Source organism: Polypterus senegalus, chromosome 3 (assembly GCF_016835505.1).
Source record: "Polypterus senegalus isolate Bchr_013 chromosome 3, ASM1683550v1, whole genome shotgun sequence".
Lineage (NCBI taxonomy): Eukaryota > Metazoa > Chordata > Cladistia > Polypteriformes > Polypteridae > Polypterus > Polypterus senegalus.
The window spans coordinates 254,273,434-254,288,757 of NC_053156.1; the positions used below are offsets into that span (position 1 = coordinate 254,273,434).

Sequence of the window (15,324 nt, forward strand, 5' to 3'; positions counted from 1 at the left end):
AGTCCATTGCAGGGCTCACTCATAACCAGTATGCACCCATAACAAAATGGAGCAAATTTAGAACTCACCATTTAAAGGAAGGGTTCATTCTACTGATCTGTATAAGCAGGTATCCCCTTCATCCACCAACACTTCACATACCACCCTCCTTAGTGATAAATGAAATAGAGCACAGCCCTTAAATGTTCATGTAGAGATCATCTGAAGAAGTGTAAGTTTCTCATTTCTAAGTGAGTTCATACTCATCAATAAGTGACAATTTTCTGAAAGAATTATGTAGAATGAATGGCAGGTGTTACTTTTAAATATGATATAAAGAAAGGTACTGGACTCCTGCAAGCACACTGTAGTACTTTGCAGTTCTCACCAGTGTTGGCCTAATGGATTCTTGGACTTTGTATTGCTCTTTAAGTTAGTTTGCTGTTCACAAAAGACTTGCTGTTACTGCACTAATTGAAATTCATGTGAATGTGGGAGGCTTGCTGCCTTTATACTCTGCCATGCAGCTGGCTATAAAACAGCTCCTTTGAATGATGGGATGCCACGTCCTATGTTGGTGACTCTTCCCAGGGCTGACACATCTTATCAGTGCCATTACAATTTGTTTGATTAAGATGGATTCCATGACCCAACATGTCTAATAATGCATCTAATAGGAAGACAGTGAGGATCTCAGTTTGCCCTTTTACTGGACATTTTAGGAAAATGAGAAACAAACTACACAGGCTTAAATAGTCTGCTGGGAAAAAAATGTTTTCATAGGCTATTTGGTAGAACGAAATGTGCTCTAATATGGACATGAATGATAAAATGACCAAAAGATCATTTCTAGTGATAAATGGAGTAAACAATAGCTGACAGATAATATGATCTTTTCAATTCCATCTTGTTATTATATGCAACACTGGTGTTCAGAATGTGCACCAGGCAATGCCCTTTCATCCGTCATCCAACCCGCTATAGCCGCTGTCACGGGGATGTGCTGGAGCCAATCCCAGCCAACACAGGGCGCAAGGCAGGAAACAAACCCCGGGCAGGGCGCCTGCCCACCGCATACCAGGCAATGTGCAAAATGAAATAAAAATCTTCTTATTTCCTCAGACTAAACCTAGTCATCTGAGCTACAATAATTTATAAATATAGCTCATATCTTAATACTGACAATAATAACATTTAATCCTTTGCGGAGGCAATGGGCTTAACTGAGGAACCAGATATTTAGAAGTAAAGCTCCACTAACTGGACGGTGGAAATTTAGAGTTGCACAAAACGTACGCCAAGTGTTTCCGGTCTGTTAATTGTGCAGGCGGTGCTGAGAAGAACAACTGGGATAGAAATGGCAGCATTTTCTGGTATGGTGGAAACTATTTAACGCATTCTTATATGCAGTTGTTCAAAATTATTTCTATTTATACATATGGAGATTTCAATAAACGGCAGGGTATAGATCGCACAGATATATCTTAAGCATGACTGTGCACATGTCACGGCGCATCATTCACAGACGGTAGATAGATCCTTCAAATGTTTTATTGTTTTGATACCCAACCCCAATTATTTGAAGTTTTGGTTTCCTATTAGAAGAACATACACTACTTTTTTCTGTCAGTGCACAGAGCTGTGCTTAACTGTTTCGTTTTTCTTTGCTCATGGGAAAGTTAATATAGACGATGCTTTTAATAGCTTTCTTAGCGATTAAATGACGTTTGGCGATAGATCCTCTTAAAAGTGTATTTTGGTGTAAGCTTTATGCCCCTTTTTGTTCCTGGGTCTTCCGAGTTGCCTAAGCGAAATCAAGTTGTCATTTTGTCGGGGTCATTTTCTGTTTTGCAAGTACTCCTAGCAGTCTGGATCACCGTGTATTCAGAATGAAACGAAAAAGTGTACGTGGTTTTTAGTTCGCCCATTTACATCCACAAGTCAAATCCAGAGAAACCGAGTGTTATCCTTCATATTCGGTATCGAGCTGATCGAAAATGCATAGAGGGATTATAACTCTGTATTTAAAGACAAACTACTAGGGAAAATGCTTTGGCGATTACAGCCTGCTTCAGAATGTTGTCTTTTATGATTGTTAAACAATTTAACAACATAGCTGCATAAACTACAGTAATGACTTATTTTGTAAACCTACACGGTTTACGGGAGAATCTTTCCTAAAAACAAGCTTTTGAGATTGAGTTTTGCTGGAGAAACATAATAAAAACAAATGGAATGAGCGTTTATTTAATTGTAAATGTGAGTTTCTTTATAACATGTTGCAATCCTTATCTTCAGTTTGATTTGCAACGGTTAAACATACTATATGTAATCAAAAAGAAATCAAGCACATCACTGATCTTTTCTTTTTTAAATGTATACTCAATTTCGATTACCTAATTATATACTGTAAAATATGAATAGTGTTTCCTAGTTATACTTATTTCCTAGTTATGTTGTTATTATTCCTAGTTCATAGTTATGTCTATTTTTAGTTTGCAGCTTCAATAAATCATTATTGTTTTTATTTCCTTTTAGAGTATGTTGTAGTTTTCTTTAATACATTTGAACTTTTTCAGAATCTTCAATTTAGTTATTTGCCTTTTTTTCTCTCTCCCCCCAGAGATGGGTGTAATGCCTGAGATTGCTCAGGCTGTTGAAGAGATGGACTGGCTGTAAGTAACTAATATGTATTTTAATGGTTTTTCATATTGATTTTAGAGAGGTTGTTTCCCCTTTTTTCAACAAAATTTGAGAACTTCATTGCTTTTTGTTGCAAGAACAATCAAAGAATCTGAATGAAGAAGCAAGTGATTTGAGCATTTATAACTTGATTATTGACTCATTAACTTTTACTTTCTTTTTAACATCAACTTTTGCCTAGTGGATTCAAAAATGAGTAAATTGGCAGACAAATGAAGTAACAATCATAGTCTGTTGATCTTTGAATGAATGAGTACTTGGAGGTATGAAGTTGTGGGGGAAACTGTGTAGTTATTGTCATATTATAAAGTAATCACTTTGAAAATTTTGAATTTCAGTCTAACTTTAATTTGAGGTGAACAACAACAACATTTATTTATATAGCACATTTTCATACAAATAATGTAGCTCAAAGTGCTTTACATGATGAAGAAAGAGAAAAAAGACAAAGTAAGAATTAAAATGAGACAACATTAATTAACATAGAATAAGAGTAAGGTCCAATGGTCAGGGAGGACGGAAAAAAAAAAAAAAACTCCAGACGGCTTGAGAAAAAAAATAAAATCTTAAGGTTTCCAGACCATGAGACCGCCCAGCTCCCTCTGGGCATTCTACCTAACATAAGTTAAACAGTCCTTTTTGTATTTAGGGTTCTTATGGAAGGACCTGATGATGATGGTCATGTAGACTTTTGGCTTTTAATCCATCAATGTAGGAACATCATGGTGCTTTAATTAGGTGGTGGTGGCGCAGAATGCCTCCACAGAAAACTGGGAAAGAGACAGAAGAGAGAGTAGAGGTTAGTACAGATTTTAGAGCCACCATGAATAGTTATGATAATTAATTGAAAATACAGAATATCAGGATTAAATTAAAATTAAGTTATGAGAAGGCCATGTTAAAGTAATGTGTTTTCAGCAGTTTTTTTAAAGTCCTCCACTGTATTAGCCTGGCGAATTCCTATTGGTAGGCTATTCCAGATTTTAGGCGCATAACTGCAGAAGGCTGCCTCACCACTTCTTTTAAGTTTAGCTCTCGGAATTCTAAGCAGACACTCATTTGAGGATCTAAGGTTACAATTTGGAATATAAGGTGCCAGACATTCCGATATATAAGATGGAGCGAGATTATTTAAGGCTTTGTAAACCATACGCAGTATTTTAAAGTGAATTCTGAATGACACAGGTAACCAGTGTAGTGACATCAAAACTGGAGAAATGCGCTCGGATTTTCTTTTTCTAGTTCGGATTCTAGCAGCTGCATTCTGCACCTATTGCAAACGATTTATGTCTTTTTGGGGTAGTCCTGAGAGGAGTGCATTACAGTAATCTAGTTGACTGAAAACAAAAGCATGAACTAATTTCTCAGCATCTTTCAATGATATAAGAGGTCTAACTTTTGCTATGTTTCTTAAGTGAAAAAATGCTGTCCTAGTGATCTGATTAATATGCGATTTAAAATTCAGGTTACAGTTAACGGTTACCCCTAAATTCTTTACCTCCGTCTTGACTTCTAATCCTAATGCATCAAGTTTATTTCTAACTAGCAAAATACCCGCGCTTCGCAGCAGAGAAGGAGTGTGTTAAAAAAGTTATGAAAAAGAAAAGGAAACATTTTAAAAATAACGTAACATGATTGTCAATGTAATTGTTTTGTGACTGTTATGAGTGTTGCTGTCATCAAGGATTTGATTATCATTATTTCTTTTAATCAGGTTCGTATTTGGAGGATGTGTTGCGTTCAAGTTATATGCCGTGTTTGTCAGCCGTTGTAAAGATGACAGGTTTCATTCATCAGTGTTTACTACCCAAATCGGTACTCCATGAATCTAAGATGTTTAACAGGCATTCCCGGTATTAAGTTGTGGATTTGCCTGCGAATATTTAGCGGCAGCATTTCTATGAACTTAATTTAAACTTAAGCTTTACACCTTGCTTTCCTATTGATATGTCTGCAAAGGCTTGTTCAGATTCAGAGGGTTGTTCCTTTCTTACTGCATCAATAAACTGCTCGTCTTCCTCTTTATCTGAGACATCACACACTGCATGCACAGGTTTACCTTTCCTAGTCCTTCCAAATTTAGCGAAGTGGTTCAATTTACCACATTTTTTACGCTGTCTTCCTTTAGCTGGACATTGACTTTTTCCACTGTGTGCTTTGTTTCCGCAGTACCTGCACTTATGAATATGCTTGTATGCGTCACACGTTTCATATTCTTTTGCTGCCTTCTCAATTGTGTAATGCGTTTTTTGTTCAGCGCTCTTTGGAGGTCTTGCTTTTGTGTGCGAACTGCGTTCACAGTCAGTTCACGTGAGCCGCTCGGAGTACATGCATTGAAGGTTCTCAGCTGTGGTTGTGCTATCTCGTGCAATCTTGCGATGTCCACGGCTTTATTTAATGTTAGCTCAGACCCAGCACTTAAAAATTTCTCTCGCACTTTCACTGAGTTTGTGCCAAACACTATTCTACCCCTGACCCTCTCATCTTCGTTTGCATAAGCACAGTTCTTCACCATCAATTTTAACTCCGTTATGAAGTGATCAAAAGTCTCGTTTATACCCTGCTTCTTCTCATTAAACTTGTATCTCGCGAATATCTTGTGCGATCTTACGATGTCCACTGCTTAAAAGTTTCACTCGCACTTTTGCTGAGTTTGTGCCAAACACTATTTTATCTATACTATATACTATATACTATTCTGTAGAGGCAGCGTGTCTATGAACTTAATTTAAACTTAAGCTTTACACCTTGCTTTGTTTCCGCAGTAGCTGCACTTATGAATATGCTTGTATGCGTCACTCGCTTCATATTCTTTTGCTGCCTTCTCAATTGTGTAATGCTGACGGACGGCATATGGGCAGGCACTCAATTACGTGGGAGGCATGATGGTGAGGGACGCAACTCTGCCTTGCACGGCAACCGAGCTGCAAGCTATGGCCATATATATGTATGTAAGTAGGTTCCAGTTATGACCGTTATGCGTAGAATTTTGAAATGAAACCTGCCTAACTTTTGTAAGTAAGCTGTAAGGAATGAGCCTGCCAAATTTCAGCCTTCTACCTACATGGGAAGTTGGAGAATTAGTGATGAGTCTGTCAGTCAGTGAGGGCTTTGCCTTTTATTAGTATAGATAACCTCATTATAACCATTATTGCCTATCACTAAAATTTCTGTTTTCTCTTCATTTAGCTTGATAAAATTACTATTTATCCATTTAGAAACACAAGTAAGACATAGTGTTAGTGAAACAACAGAGTCGGGGTCATCAGGGGCTATTGGTAAATACAGCTGCGTGTCATCAGCATAGCTATGGTAGCTCACGTTATGCCCCGGGATAATCTGACCTAACGGAAGCATCTAGATCGAAAAGAGCAGCGGACCCAGGATAGAGCCTTGTGGAACACCATATAGAATATCATGTGTCTTTGAGTTGTAATTACCACAACTAACAAAGAATTTTCTATCTGCCAGGTAGGATTCAGACCAATTTAAGACACTACCAGAGAGGCCCACCCATTGACTAATGCGATTTCTAAGAATGTTGTGATCAATGGTGTCAAATGCGGAACTCAGATCTAAGAGGATGACAACTTGATAAATAGCCTCTGTCTGCATTTACCAGCAAGTCATTTACTACTTTGAGTGCAGTTTCTGTACTGTGATTTGTTCTAAAACCCGACTGAAACTTATCAAGAATAGCATGTTTATTGAGGTGGTCATTTAGCTGCATAATGACCGTTCTCTAGAATGTTACTTAAGAAAAGCAGGTTAGAAACGGGTCTAAAATTTCCAAAAGCAGAGGGGTCAAGATGATTCTTCTTGAGTAGGGGTTTAACTACAGCAGTTTTAAGACAGTCTGGGAAGACCCCCGTATCTAATGACGAGTTTACTATGTCAAGAATGCTATCAATTAGGACGCCCGATACTTCTTTGAAAAAACTTGGAGGGTCTCAGTTGAGAAATTATTCTATGTAAATCAGGTAAATCTATCCTGGTGAAAGATTTTAATTTGTTTATACTGGAGTACTGGGGCTTAGGAGGATCCGCAGTGTTTGGGAGATATACTATATTATTTCTAATATCATTTATTTTTTGATTGAAAAATCCAGTGAAACCTGTGAGGCTATTGCTGTAAATATTTTGGAGGCATTCCTTTGCGTTACCTGGGTTGAGCAGACGGTCAATCGTAGAGAATAAGATTCTGGGATTACTAGCATTGTTATTTGTAATCTTGGAGAAATAGCAGTGCCTCTCAAGATGGACTGTGCTATTGTATTCTGTTATTTTAACTTTCAATATCTCATAGTGGATAGTTAATTTAGTTTTCCTTCATTTACGCTCAGCTCTACGGCATGTTCTCTTTAAATCAGACACTCTTTCGGTCTTCCATGGTATAACAATGCTAAAAGATTTTTTTAACTGTCTTTTCAGATGCAACTATGTCAACAGTAGCTCTCACCTTAGTATTACATTTTTCCACCTTAATATTTACTATTTACATTATCCTCACTATTGTAGTTAGCACTATAAATGAACTAATTGCTTAGATTGTTTGTAAGTTTTAAAGCTGCTGATGAATCAAAGAAGCGGTTTTTAACAATATGCTTCTCATGAATGTTTTCTATCAATATTTCTATATTAAATAGTAAAAGAAAATGGTTTTATAGACCAATATCAATGATCTGCTTTACATCAACTTTTAGTCCTTTGGTAGTTACTAAGTCTAATGTATGACCTGCTTTATGTGTAGGCTGATTAATGAGCTGTCTCAAGTCAAAAAGAGTCCAGGAGGTTCATGAATTCTTTTACTTTTGGGTCACACTGATTATCGATATGAAAGTTAAAGTCGCGGACTATAAGGAGTGTGTCATAGTTCGTAATTATAATTAACACATTTAGTATGAGAATTCCTCAAAGAAAGACACATTAAATTTTGGAGGTCTATACATGGATAATACTCGAAAGTGAGAATCGCTATAAATAACAACGGCAAGATACTCAAAGGACTTGAATTTATCAAAACTGACATCTTTACACTTTAACCGGCTTGAGTAAATGTTTGCTTAACCGCCACCCTTCTTTCCCTGGTGATCCACCGAGTAAAACTATAATTCGGAGGTGCAGATTCGATTAAAACAGATGCGTCATCAGAGCTAAGCCATGTTTCACTTAGTGCGATAAAATCAATTTTTCTATCACTAATAAGGTCGTTGATAAAAAAAAATCTTGTTGGTTAATGCTCTAACATTTAATAGTGCCATGTTTAATGTTTCGGAGGAGCAGAGCTGAATTCTATGTGCGTTATGGATATTTGAAATAGAAACAGTTATTTTTATTAGCGCCACTCTGTGTGTTTTTTTATTTAATCTATAATCTGTTTTTATAGATTTAATTCATTGTTCATCTAAAGGTGTAATTGTAATTAAATTTTTAGTGTTTATGCCGTACTGCCTAGATTTTTTACGTGCATTGAGATTAGTTATTAGAGTAATAATGTAGTGCAGTTTTGCGGAAGACTTTGTTAAAGAATTGTCATGTCCTAGTAAAGCATTAAGGAAGGGGTTAAGAGTAGAAATAGACAGTCAACAGAGACGAATTACCTTAGCGATGTTTTCGGAGAGGACCCGGGCGCCGAATCTATTTGGATGCAGACCATCCCGCTTGAAGAAACGTGGCCTCTCCCAGAAGATTTCCCAGTTGTCAATGAACGCGATGTTTTGATTCTCGCAGAAGCCTTTCAGCCAGTTGTTTAATGCCAGCAGACGACTGTAGTATTCGTTTGATCTTCTAACGAGAGGCATTGGACCCAAGATGAAGATCCTTGCCGACGGGGTCCTCTCCTTCATGTCTTTGATTAGTGCTGCGAAGTCAGCTTTGAGAATCTCTGACTGTCTGTGCCTCACTTCGTGAACACTGTATATGTAAGGCTAAACTTACTATAGGAGTAACATCAATATTTAATACTTTTTTCCAGCATTTACATAGGAGATGTCATCTGGTTGTATTTGTCATATTTCTTTTATAGCATTCACCATGGTAAAAGAAGAGCACTGTACACAGAGAGCATAAAATAATGATTACATTACATAATGCACATCACATAGAAAAATGTTAGTTTAATCCAAATGTAGAGAACTTGAACAAACATTAAAAATAATCACTTTCTGGAGTCTCTGCACAATATTTTTAATGTCTTGTTTTATAAACTCAGTTTGGGTAAGCAATATATATATTTTTTTCCTTTTAAGCCTCCCAACAGACATTCAAGCAGAGTCAATACCATTAATTCTTGGAGGAGGTGATGTACTTATGGTGAGTGAAATCAATTCTTCTAATTTCAAAATCTGTGAAAATATTACATACAAAATTTACAATATGTTATTTTTTTCAGGCTGCCGAGACTGGGAGCGGAAAAACTGGTGTAAGTTAATTTTCTTTATTATTTTTGTTTAAATATACAGAGTAGCACTATACGTTGTTAAAGTTTTAAATTTATTTTGACACATTTGTTTTGGTAATCCACAGCCATATAAATATTAGATTTACGTTTAAAAAGAATTTTAAAAGAGATTTGTTATGAATGGGCCAAGACATTTTTTTTATAGTATTTGTAACTGATAAAGGTTAAATATTTTCCTGCTTACATTTTACAGTTACATGTGTGTTTTAATTTTAATGTTTTTGTATGTATAACAGTACAATTAATTTTTTTACATTTAAAATACAGTTTTAGTAAATCAATTTAGGGAAATGCTCAGTGGAAATCTTACACTATTTTCCTGTGGTTATATCTGTTATATTTGAAAAATATGTTTAAAATAACTGATTGATTATGAAGATAAAATGACTGTGTAAAACTGAAATATAGTATACATTTCTGGTCTCTTTCTCTCTCTCTAACATTCTCTGCTCCTGACACGCACTTTGAAGAGGAAGATATGTTTGCATTCTTTTAATTGTGAGACGGAACTGTCATCTCGGTCTTGTCATGGAGCACAGTTTAAACATTTGACTAAAGGGTGTTATTTCATGTCTAGAGGACTCAAATAATGTTAGAAAATGTATTTAGAAGGTCATAAACAGGTTTTCTATGCTCTAACTGCGAAAATATTCAATTTATAAATAAAGAATCCTACTTCGCGGAAATTCATTTATCGCGGCAGAGTCTGGAACGGATTAACCGCGATAAACGAGGGTTGACTGTATGTATCTATCTATCTATCTATATAAAATTCTTTTTGCGTTTGAAACGGAAATTACGTATGACCACAGAACATATTATAATACAGGAACTAATCACTTCGTTTGTGGACGCCATTATTATATCATCTTTATGAATTGTTATTTGTGTGAGAGTTACTTTACTGATATTGAAAAGAAGTAAACACAAACACGCCGATCTATCCCATAGAAGTGCACTCCGCGTTGCCCTCTCCCAGCCCTCCTCTCTGGACTGAGCCGTCGGGCTCCAGGCACGTTCTGACAGAGAAGTTTTATTTATTCGTCCACGTGACTTATCGCGGAAACTGCCACATTATAACTTTTTTTTAAATTGGCAGTACTTCATAATAGAAGAGATGAGGAAAACAGCTTTGTGTCTTTCTACTTTTTAACTGTGCCGAGCTGTAAACAATGTGAAGACAACACCGCCTTCAGCGGCAAGGGGTCGTGAGAACAAAGTGGACGCTCAGAGGCGCGGAATGTCGGGCTGCTCTGCCGGGTCGAGAGCTTCGCAGTTTCAGGCAACGTCCTCTCTTCTCGCACTGTTTGTGACACTTCAAGTGCCCCGTTGGCTCCTGGGAGAGTGGAAATCATTGTGAATGAGTGTGATCGGCATCATCGGAGCAAAATTCTCTTTGTAAATTGCGTTTACTGTCCGTTAAGGTGAGTCTCTAAAACCCTGCAACATTCAAGGTTGCTTTTGTGATGAATTCTATTAAGAAGATGGAGGGTTTACATCTAAGAAGATCTCTTCATGTTAAGTTTTGGACTTGGGAATTGTTTGGACCTTCTGCCCGTTAAGCACGGAAGGGCAGCGTCCACATTTCTCAGAATAATTTTTCTCTTAAATCACAGGCACATTTTCAGGAAGAAATTTGCAGGATCGCATGGAAAATGTAATTTCTATACCACAGCGGTCGTATAGCACCTTTCACAAGGGATCTGCTACCGAGAGATGATCCAAATACATTTAAGCTACTGTTAGTGCTACTCATCTGTTGTGTTATAGCGCCTTTAAAATGTTTTTTACCCGAAAACACTCCAGTACTGCTCAATGTATCTTTACTTCTTACATGTTAATGTTTTACTGTTTAATAATTTATATACATTTTATTTTTTCCCTTGCACTCAGTGAGCGAAGCCATTGGGTAATCAGCTAGTATATATAACTGATTTAATTGGCGCAATTTACTGAACTTTTATTACAATAAGGACACCTAGCAAGAATGAAGCTGGTTGTGTTAACTGTAAGAAGTGACATTCTAGTAGTCCGCATAGTGCAGAGGAGAGACGCTACAATCTATATTCCCTCTAACGCACAGCACTTTTGAACTGCCAAGCAGGTGTTCATTGAGGGCAAAGCACTTTGACTGTGTTTCATTTCCTAGCAGAGCCCATTGCTTTACAGGGGACTCCAATCTCCCAAACCCTCTGGTCATTGATCATGTGTCGTTTCTTGAAGTTTGATGCATTTATGGAGGCTACCCCAACCCCTGGATCATCATTCGTATGTCTTAGCTTCACGGGGACATATTTACAAATTGATTGAATTTTCTGAAGGTAAATTGTATAGAAATGTGCGCATGCCAGGTTTCATGTATCTGATTTTTTGAAGTTTGCATTTTCACATATTTTGAAGCTCGAATCCAAGCAAAGTTTTATAAAGGAAACCAGTGAAAATTTCCACATATGATGTCATGTTGGTGCTCAAAAAGATTCCGATTTTTGGAGAATTTTGGAATTTCGTATCAAATCTGCAATTACATTATTACTTTTATTTCTGAATATAGTTCATTGTTTTGTTCTTTAATGAACAAAAATATGATGTCTGTTTATTTGAGGAAGTAAAAAAAAAAAAAAAAGTTCCAGCTTTCAAAGCAGTAATTCCTGACCTGCCTTGCATGTCATACCATGTGTATACTTTTTATCTTGTCAGATGCCATAACAACTTATAACATCTAATTAATCAAATTAATTTGATTTACAGTTTAGATCTTTTGACGCTGGCTTTTTTATTCTTCCAAAACCCCAGTACTCCACTCTTGAGACTTCATTCTACTTTAAAAAAAAAAACTCCAGTTATTGTAAAATATATCAAAACTCTTTTTTTCTTAACTCAAATTGTGTCGTTACTGGTATCTGAGGCATGTAGTGTGTAAGCCTCAGTTTATTTTGTAATCTTTGCTGACCTCTAGAGGATAAAACCAAATAATTCACTTTTTTGTAGATACTTGGAAACAATTTCAGCCTTGTAACCCAGTGGTTCCCAACCTTTTGTTGCCCATGCCCCACCTAGGCCTCTCTAAAATCATGATGTCCCACACTGTAACATATACCTTATTCTTGTTATTAACTATTCAAAAAGTGAACTCTTGCTCACGTGGAGGAAGCCCATAATGTCATTAATTTGGTCTAAACAAGCTTCCAAAGAATATTGAAATAAAAGAGGCAAAGGATATACTTAATATGAAGTAATATGAAAATACAGCAAATACAGTTTTGAAAGCACATAAGTGACATTCATAAATATAAATTAACTTTAATGAAAACTTTTTCTGTAATATTTTTATCATTTTACATTTTTGTATTTTGTGCATAGTCTTTGAAAGTAAAGTTATTGTCAATGAAGGTTAGACTGTAAACAAACCATAAACTGCAAGAATTCCAGTGTTATTCCAGCATTATCTTGTTAGCATTTGTCATAAGAATTACAAAAAATGAAATCCCATCTTGTCATGGGAATATTTGCAGTTCCAGTTGACCAGAAAGTAACAGACCTTTCCATTTGTCTTATTGGTAAAATATTCTCTATATCCTTGTGATGACAGTTCCTCAAGATGGTTCAAGGTAAGTGAATAGGTGCTGAAAGCATTTACAATCAACCACAGTGAATGGTAACATGTCTTGTTCTATCATTGTACATATTCTCTGTGCAATTTTTCTCTTTTTGTAGATGTGCATCTTTTGTATTTCAGCACATAACAACATAGCGTACACCAAACTTTACCACACTTTAGCTTAAAATACTCCCAAACTGAGAGATGATTTTTGTGCCTTATTTTTTGACATAGGTGTCTTTGCTATGTTTGATGTAAAAGAATCAGATGTGGAGCTTAAACTGTTCCATCCTGTGTTTGTTTAAATCAACAACATGTCTCAAAGTAAGCATCAGACGTTGTAATGCAGCAGACAGTTCAGTTTATGTTTTGTTAACCTAACACTACCCCTGACACAAACTTTGGCAGTTGCTGCATTGTGAACAGAGCTTATGGGATAATGTCTCGCCATGGTAAAGCTTCAGTTTCACTATCCATGTTAGACTCTGATGATCAATTCACATGATCACCATCACTCAATTTGAACAATGCTTCAGTTTCAGTTCGTTCCAAAACTATTTTTGCTGCTTTTCATTTCCCCACTCATGAATATTGATGAGTTACCATAAAGTGGCAGAAAGCATAGAAATATTTTATTTTGCGCTGTGATATTATATCGTCCACTAGATGCCATCATAATACTGTCTTTCCAGTTGTTCATGTTCAAAACTTTAAAGCATATCATTACATGTCACCACAAGCATGACTTGGGTTTAACCGTAAATGAATAGAATTACAGGCCAAAATCATGGTCAGGGTTAATGCCAAGGAGGTTAAATATATTGATCCATCATCTGTTAGTTTTTCTACCATTGTTTTAATTTAGCTGGCTACTGTAGCTTTCTTCTATTTGTAAATATCCTGTCAGCTAAATTTACAACACCGTACTTGTGCTTAAAACTGGTATAGTGCAGTATTTATATTTAGTGCATCCACTCTCTTTGTTGTACTGTTCAAATTTTATAGTTGGCGCTGTTTTGTAATCTTGTTAATCTTGATGCACATTGTTTAGCATTGATTGATTGACGTGTTTTTCTCCAGGTACTCCAGTTTTCTTTTCATATCTTAAAAATATGCATGTAAGGTGAATATGTGACTTCAAATTGGCATAGTTGAGGTCTATGCATTAATGTACCCTGTGATGGTTTCCAACCCATCCAACATGTGTACTAGTTAAGAATCAAGTACCCTGTCTCCCGCAGTCCTGAACTTTAAGTGGGCTTGGTTATGGGTGGATGGATGATAGATGTCATTTGCTTTATATTTTGCACTTAATTTGTGAAACCATAATTATAAAGTCATTGTTCAACCCACTATTTCCTAACACCGGGTCACGGGGGGTCTGCTGGAGCCAATCCCAGCCAGCACAAGGCAGGAACAAACCCTGGGCAGGACGGCAGCCCACAGCAGGGCACACACACACCCACACACTAAGCACACACTATGGACAATTTAGGATTGCCAATGTACCTAACCTGCATGTCTTTGGACTATGGGAGGAAAATGGAGCACCTGGAGGAAAACCACGCAGACAAGGGAAGAACATGCAAACTCCACGCAGGGAGGACCCGGGAAGCGATCCCAGGTCTCCTTACTGAGCGGCACCAGCGCTACCACTGTGCCACTATGCCACCCCTAATTAGAAAGTGAAGAAAACATATTATGTAAAGCAAATTGATCATTTCAGTTTTTACTGCTTGTAATCTGGTGATATATTTTTAGTTGCATATTTTCTTTTTAGGCTTTCAGCATTCCTGTTATTCAGATTGTCTATGAAACACTTAAAGATCATCAGGAGGGGAAGAAAGGCAAGGCAACTGTAACAACTGGAGGAGCAGGTAATATAATTTGATTCTGCACTGATATCTATAATTAGCAACCTTTGCATTTTTTCTTCTCTCTTAAACAAAAAGTATTGTGTTTCCCTTGTTATAGGCTTATTGAATTTTTTTTTCTCTCTCTCTATATCTATATCTATATATATATATATATATATATATATATATATATATATATATATATATATATATATATATATATATATATATATATATATATATGGTCATCAGTTGTATATTTCCACTAAATGGCAGTGTTTTTCACATACACTAATCCATTGATTTTTTTTTTTTTGTTGTTTATGTATTTTTGCACCTTTTGACTTTGGAAAGTTGAAAACCAGAAACAATTCTGTTTAGTTATCAACACTTTTGTGATTCTGTGTAACATTTGGCTGTGCTTTGACTTATGTAAGAAGCAACCAGAATATTGAAAACAAATATATACATCCAAGTCTGCTTATTAAGAGTCTTAGTCTAGTGTTTGATGTACAGTATAGATAGTTTTTTAAATATTACAATTCTTAGGTTTAGTGCCATATTTTACTTGTAATATTATGTACACACTTTTTGCAGCACCATTTTTATATTAAATTTGTATAAAAAACAGTTTAAGTAAACAACTATAAGAATTAGTATATCCGATGTGTAAATAATTTATGTGAGAAACAGCACTTATTGACATTAATAGTTATGAGTGTTTTAAA

At 36.1% G+C, this 15,324-nt stretch overlaps 1 protein-coding gene across 1 annotated transcript in view; it reads left to right on the forward strand.

The window, feature by feature from the left end:
- The first annotated feature begins 1,250 nt into the window (after nt 1-1,250).
- Nucleotides 1,251-15,324, forward strand: part of ddx1 (DEAD (Asp-Glu-Ala-Asp) box helicase 1) — a 50,646-nt gene continuing 36,572 nt past the window's right edge. Inside the window, exons 1-5 of the mRNA XM_039748932.1 lie at nt 1,251-1,352; nt 2,603-2,654; nt 8,931-8,994; nt 9,074-9,103; nt 14,521-14,617. Coding sequence (XP_039604866.1) covers nt 1,337-1,352; nt 2,603-2,654; nt 8,931-8,994; nt 9,074-9,103; nt 14,521-14,617 — 259 coding nt within the window. The 5' untranslated portion in view covers nt 1,251-1,336. The remainder of the gene's footprint in view (nt 1,353-2,602; nt 2,655-8,930; nt 8,995-9,073; nt 9,104-14,520; nt 14,618-15,324) is intronic.